General features: G+C 45.0%; 1 protein-coding gene across 2 annotated transcripts in view; it reads left to right on the forward strand.

The window, feature by feature from the left end:
• gpam (glycerol-3-phosphate acyltransferase, mitochondrial) overlaps nt 1–7,500 on the forward strand; it is a 40,014-nt gene that overhangs the window by 8,224 nt on the left and 24,290 nt on the right. For both annotated transcript variants that reach the window (XM_063216988.1, XM_063216989.1), the window contains exons 2-4: nt 864–1,013; nt 1,273–1,392; nt 6,157–6,230. In XM_063216988.1, the coding sequence (XP_063073058.1) occupies nt 903–1,013; nt 1,273–1,392; nt 6,157–6,230 (305 nt within the window). In that variant the 5' untranslated portion in view covers nt 864–902. The remainder of the gene's footprint in view (nt 1–863; nt 1,014–1,272; nt 1,393–6,156; nt 6,231–7,500) is intronic.

Genomic DNA, 7,500 nt, shown 5'->3' on the forward strand with positions numbered 1-7,500 from the left:
TTTCCAATGACCAGGGTTTTGGAAAGGGTTGGACAAAACAATGGCACATTGTTGGGTAATGACTTGTCAGGGGTAGCTGAGAAATAGCCAGGCCGTGCCATCCTAGTGACACAACACCTTCAGCGTTGCCACTAGTCAGGTCGAGTCCCACTTTGTCGGGAAGCAAACAACCATTAGCAAACCAAGGGAGGCTTGTCAATCATGCGGTTTGGGAAATGTTAATTGTTAAGCTCTTGGTCAGACCAAGTCTCGAAGAGATTCGAAAGTCGATGATAATCAGGCTAGCTGAGAACTGCATATTGAAATTGGCCGGAATTCTCATTTAAGACCTTTTACTTAGTCCTCTGAAGAGGTAAGCTTAGATTATATCCTATTGTAAATGCCATTTCTAAATGTCTTTTACATGAGTTTCATGTCATGAACAGATATCTTGTAAAGCTTTCCAGCATAATCTTTCTTATCGCGATAGTCACATGTCTCTGCAAGAAAATGATAAATGTCCGCAACGCTGTTGTTCTATGCTTCCAAATTCATTTGCATTTATTTATTTGCAAATGCATTTAATGGCACATCGTTTTGGACGTTTAATAAAGGACTGAGCATCCGAAACATTGTGCCATTAAATATTTGGGAGCATAGAACAATTTTGCGGACATTTATTTTTTCATTTAAGTCTTTTTTTTTCTTCTGTGTGGTCCAGCAGCTGAGTCACTGAAGTGTGGACATTCTTCTGCTTTTTTTCACGTCTCTGCAAGTCATAACTCTAATAACCTCCTCCCGTGTGTGCGTGTGCGTGTGTGTGCGCGTGTGTGTGCGTGTGCGTGTGCGTGTGCGTGTGTGTGCGCGTGTGTGTGCGTGTGTAGGTGTCAAGCTGGTCTGGGTTGTAAATTTTGGCTGGGGTGATGGACGGAGGGGGAGGAGGAGGTGGCCTGTCGTCCGGGCAACAGGATGGGCTGCTCTCGGCCAATAGCGAGTCTTCAGGCGCTCATGCAAAACACCTGAACGATGACACGGTAGGTATCTGAGTTGTGCGTGTGTGTGCGTGTGTGAGAGAGTGATGTACTATATGTAGCATGTCAGCGATGAATGCTGTGTATGCATTGCGGTGCTATTATGTTTATGGTGCTGTAATGTATTTATGTGCCCGTGAGATTAACTGCAGACTGTACTGTGTGTGCGTGTGCGCGTGCGTGTGTGCGTGCGCGTGTGTGTGTGTGTGTGTGCGTGCGTGTGTGTGTGTGTGTGTGCGTGCGTGTGTGTGTGTGTGTGTAGGAGCGTAGCTGCAGTCCCTCAGTGCTGAGCTCGGTGCGGAGCAGCTGGAAGGAGGGGCTCCTGAGCAGGAAGAGGCCCTTTGTAGGCAGATGCTGCCACGCCTGCACACCACAGAGCAAGGTAACACACACACACACACACACACACACACACACACACACACACACACACACACACACACACACACACACACACACACACACACACACACACACACACACACACACAGTCATGGGATGCTGTCACTCCTGCACACCACAGAGCAAGGTAACACACACACACACACACACACACACACACACACACACACACACACACACACACACACACACACACACACACACACACACACACACACTCTCTTTCTCTCTCTCTCTCTCTCTCTCTCTCTCTCTCTCTCTCTCTCTCTCTCTCTCTCTCTCTCTCTCTCTCTCTCTCTCTCTCCCCCCCATAAAAGATTGCACATCAGACAGGATGTGCTCTCCCTTCTTCATCCCATAGGAAGCCCATGCCCCATTTTTTCCTGGGCTATAACATTACACACTCCCCAGTAGAAGTGTGAGTCTACTCCACATCATCATGGCTCAGTGTAATTGCTACAATATAAAGCGCTAGCGTTGCACCATTATAGACTTTTGCCTTGAAGGATTTTCCCTCATCAACGGAAGCTTTTGGTTTTGAACTCTCTCAAATGTTGTTAGATAGCTATTGGAGAACAATTAGACGGAGTATCTCTGTGTAAAAGCCTGTCTCCTTATTTGAAGTAGCGTACCCAGCAGCGTGGCCATCTCTGCAGTAATCAGGGCTTTTTCTGAACGGGGAAATAGGGGCGCTCCACCCTCATACCTCCGTGGGTGCACCCTCATACTTTTATATATATATATATATTTGAGCGCCCCTAGTAAATTTCTCATTCACGGGGGGGGACACCCCCCTTCACCCCCGTAACCTGCCATGATGCTCCCTCATGCCAAAAAATCCTAGAAAAAGCCCTGGTAATGAATGGGGTTTGTAGTGAGCTGCATTTGAAATGCAACTACAGACACTGCCTTTTGTTAGGCTCCTGGGATAATTCAACTTTTGTCCCATTTGACAAAAATAATAATTTTCTTTATTTAAAAAATGCAGTTAGAGCAAGGGTTCATTCATATGTCTCTGTCTCTGTCTCTGTCTCTGTCTCTGTCTCTCTCTCTCTCTCTCTCTCTCTCTCTCTCTCTCTCTCTCTCTCTCTCTCTCTCTCTCTCTCTCTCTCTCTCTCTCTCTCTCTCTCTCTCTCTCTCTCTCTCTCTCTCTCTCTCTCTCTCGCTGTGTGTGCGTGACCTGCCCTGGTTTGCTGATCATTAATTAGTTTGTTATTGGTACACCTTCAGCGTTTGTTTTTTATCGTACAACAAGTGTTTATTTTGCAGGGTGTGTGTGTGTTGTTACAGTGCAGGTTGAAACTACTGTATTGAAATACTGGGCCATTGTGCTGGGCCAATCCTGTCACATGAAGAAAGCAGTGAAAAATAAAAGTGTGTGTGTGTGCGCGGGTGCGTGCGTGCGTGCTATTACAAACGGATAAGTAGCAGAAGTATGCTAAAGCTTCTGTATATAGTAGCTAATGTCGACTTTAGTAGCAGTGCTCTGTTGAAATGCTAATTAAAAGCATTAGGATAAGTAACAGAGCCCTGCTAAAGCTGTGTGTGTGAGTAACTAATTAGTACAGATGAAATGGCATAATAATGCTTAATTATGCTAGCCTGGCTCTCACGCAGACCCGTCGTGCATTTCCGCTCAACTTCGTGAGCTCGCACAAGGGTCTGGAAATCTTACACGAGCCCGAATGGAATCAGAAATTTCACAGCCTGTCCAATCAGAGTCACGGGGCGGGATCGCGGGGCGGGGTATATGCACGACAGTGGTTGAAGAAGTAGGTGATTCAAAAAGACACATGAATTCTCCAATCAGGTTCGAGCTGTTTTGAACGCACCCATGCCTTTCCAGAGCTAAGCGAAGCAAAGTTCCAGCAACCATCGCGTGAGAACCAGATTATATGCATGATATGGTGCGAAATAATGTGTTGCACCATCCATACACCATCCATCCATGGTTTAAGCAGAGACTTTCTATTTGGACATAGAAAATGTTTGGTTTAAACTTGCTCAGCCTTTTTTGCCCTCGACCAGTAGCAAACCAAGGGAGGTGGGTCAACCATGCTGTTTTAGAACATTAGTTGTTATGCTCTAGGTCAGACCAAGTCTCGAAGAGATTTATACTCGATTATAATCAGGCTAGCATTCCCCTGCCTTTTAGCCTTAAAATCTTTATGAGAACAGTAGGCCTACCAACTTACCAGTACATATGCCCTTTATGCATTTATACTGGTATTTCTTCTCTTAAGTTTTTGTTTTTCTCTAAAAAGGGTTTTGATCAAGACTGTGAGATGAAACAGTTGTTGCGTTAACAAGTTGAATATAGGAGTCTAATATACTGTATTTGGTGCCTTTATTAGACAAACTGGTAGAGTTGGACAGGATATGAGTGTGAGGGAGAGATGGGGTATGTAGGAGTGGGATATGACCTAGTCGGGATTCGAACCTGGGTCAAAAGCTGGGCGATAAGACATTATATGTCGTCATTATGGTGATAGAAAAGTGTCTATCGTGCCATTTCTCCTCTGTCATTTCTATCGTGATAAATTCATTTTATCCATTATTACAGCTAATATGCAAGTTTAGTAAGTTTAGTATAATTTAATAACATTTTGTCACTATACACTCTGTTAAAGGGACACTGTGCAGGAAATTTGAAATTTGCCAAATTTGATATTTGCATGAAAGTTTACTAAGTAATAAAATTATTTTTTAGTATGGTCCAAGTAGAGTCATTTTTGCAGCTAAAAATGGCTATTTTTGGAAATTCAAAATGGCGGACCATGGAGAAGATCCCCCTTTTCATGTATGAAAAGTGCAATTTTCCCGGTCATAATGAATACTTAGAATTTGATGGTGGTGGTAAGTATTCATGAAAAAGGTAACATTAGCGAATGGGCAGCATGAATTCTGAAAATAAACGACTAAAAATCTCACACAGTTCTTTTAACTGTACAAAAAAAGAAAAAAAAAATATATTTTTTTTAAAGAAATGTGGTGTTGCCACACGACACAATAAAAAAGAACATTAAGAGAACAACTGCAAACATACGTAATTTGTGGTACATCGTGCTATACTGTATATGGTTATTGTGATCTACAGTACAGTAAACCATATCGTTATGCATGTGTTTTTCCCATATTGCCCAGCAGCACCTAGGTCCCATGGCCAGCCGTTTCTACCACATGTGGTTTGGGTGCATTAGCAGTAGCTCAGTGTACCTCCGCTCTTTATAATGTAATGAGCAATTCCCTGCTGTGGAGCAGTACACCCAGAGAGGCTGACAAGGGGAGACAAAGGCAGTCAGTTGTCCAGGGCCCAGGGTGTTGTGGGGGCCCATAATTGGGTCCTCATTACATTGAATGTATTGATGAGTAGGGGGGGCCTTTTCAGAGGACTTTGTCCTGGGCCCAACCAAAGCTGTCCGCGGCCCTGACTTCATCATTACAGCAGCAGTGGGCAAGTGTGTAGTGCTGATGAGACTGAGCAGGAAGACCGTGCATGCCACGACGAACGCACTGAACATCAGTAGTAGCAAGCACAGTGTTCCCACAGAATATAGAAATCTCCTTTATATAATGAGCAAATCTGTAGACGGTATTCAGCCCCATGGCCCAGTACCCTGCTGTGTAGCAGTGCTGCATTACCCAGTACAACAGCAGTTAGTGTTTCACTGCTGCCGAGCCTTATCCTGCCTCCAAACTCTCTAATCCTCCAACATTATACTGTACTGCGCGCATGGAGACTGTGCATGCAACGACGAATGCAGTAGCATACTGAGACTTTTTCTTTTTTGAAGAATAATAAGCAAATCTCCTCAGTCCTCTTCGTTCGCCAAGTTCCCTGCACAGCTCTCTAGGTCATCCTCAGTACCTACCTACAAGAGCGGGAATGCGTTTTAGTGCTGACGAGCCATCTCCATAATGCGCAAACATTACAGGGGTGCATTTCTGGAAAGCGAAGTTGCTAACTATGTTAGCTACTTTGTTGGTTGCAATGCAATTTCCCATTGGCAATTACCGAAGTTGCTAACTGCTAACAACTTCCCTTTCCAGAAATGCACCCAAGTATTGCTGAGCATGTAAGACCATGTACGCAGCGGCAAATGCACAAACTTCAATTCCCAGCCAATGAGTCAAACAACAAGAAAAGTGTGGTGATGTTCTAGCATGGCATCAGAGATGGGTCCACAATGGGGGGGGGGTTGGTTCTCGCCAGTACCAGAACAGTCATTTCACGGTTTCTCATTGACTGACTCATTGTACTGTTGAGCTTAGAGAACATGCATGCAGCGATGAATGCACAAACTTCAATTCCCATGAGTCAAAGCTGCGCCAAGGGAAGCCTCTGGGGCCAAGAGAGGCCTCTGTGAGGATGTTCTAGCATGGTTTCAGAGATGTTACCACAACAGGGGAAGTGAGCCAGTGGTGGCTCGGGGAGACAGATATCGAACTGTGTTGATGACACACACCGGATTCTTGCCAGTACAGTACACACACACACACACACACACACACACACACACACACACACACAAAACCTTTCTTGTTGGCCCTGTTGGCCGTGTTTGTGTGTGTGTGTGTGTGCGTGCGCGCGCGCGTGTTGCATTTGCTGGTTGTGGGGGCATTTGCACCATGGGTTATTCCTCTTGTGTGCGGAGAAGTACGGATGTGGCTGAAAACAATGTGTGTTTATCATGCTGGTTACCCTACTTACGCTTATGTGTGTGTGTGTTTTCTTCTCTTTCAGGAGAGATACTTCAACGCAAGTATTCCATCTCTTGGACTCCGTAATGTGATCTACATCAATGAAACGCACACAAGGTATCACTACACACACACACACACACACGCACACACGCACACACGCACGCACGCACGCACGCACACACACACACACACACACACACACACACACACACACACACAGGCAGAGTGACGAAGGCATTGATTTATGGCCTTATTGACTGGTTTAAGACACCCGAAGCTGTATTTATCTTTCTAATGCATGGTCCTAATGTACATATCTATACAATACACACTCACACACCGTACAGCCTTAATGTGTGCAGTGATCCCCACTCGGTCTTGGTTCACCTTTCATGGCTCTGCTACATTGCTGATTCTCCTCATTAATATATGCATGCTGTTACTCTGCATAGTATGCAGAAGCCAGTCCGGAAAAAAAACTATTGTAATTCACAGTATCCATGTTGTGACATATGGATATTGCCGTAATAATTCAATTATGGGTCCAGTAAATGGCATTATTTAATCTATTATTTTATCTTCTCAATCATCATGGTGAATTTTGCAACTCTGTAGTATTGGAGTGTCAAGGGGAAGCTTTGGGATCTATTTGAATCTGAACTTAGAATGTGCAGCTGTCCAGAATTCCTACTTGTCAAACACATCTATGTGCATGGACACACGTGGGCACGCACACACACACATAATCTCTCTTCTTCAAACACACTCAGGCAAATACAAACTATTTTACACACGCCCATGCACACAGACTCTCTCTCTCTCTCTCTCTCTCTCTCTCTCTCTCTCTCTCTCTGTCTCTGTCTCTGTCTCTGTCTCTCTCTCTCTCTCTCTCTCTCTCTCTCTCTCTCTCTCTCTCTCTCTCATTCAGATATATGCACATAGACACACTTTCAAATACACATTCATTGATGAAGACGCACAACGCTGAGCCCAGACAGTCTCATTCATACTAAATGCAAATACACACTTTCTCTCTTTCATGTACACAGACCCTTCCCCCTCTCTCTCTCTCTGTCATTGACGCCCGTCTGTCCACATACACACACCCTCTGGCAGGTGAGGCAGTGGAAAGCGGAGGGGGATGAATTAGTAATCACCTGGGGCCCCGTAGCAGCCAGACACCAAGCCCGGAGATCAGATGGCCCACAGCACACGCATACACACACACACAGACACTATGCATGCACACACGCACACACACACAGACACACACACACACACTATGCATGCAGTAGACACACACACATGCACACGTTGCATACACACACACACACACACACACACACACACACACACACACACGTTGCATACACACACACACACA

This window comes from Engraulis encrasicolus, chromosome 15 (assembly GCF_034702125.1).
Source record: "Engraulis encrasicolus isolate BLACKSEA-1 chromosome 15, IST_EnEncr_1.0, whole genome shotgun sequence".
NCBI lineage: Eukaryota > Metazoa > Chordata > Actinopteri > Clupeiformes > Engraulidae > Engraulis > Engraulis encrasicolus.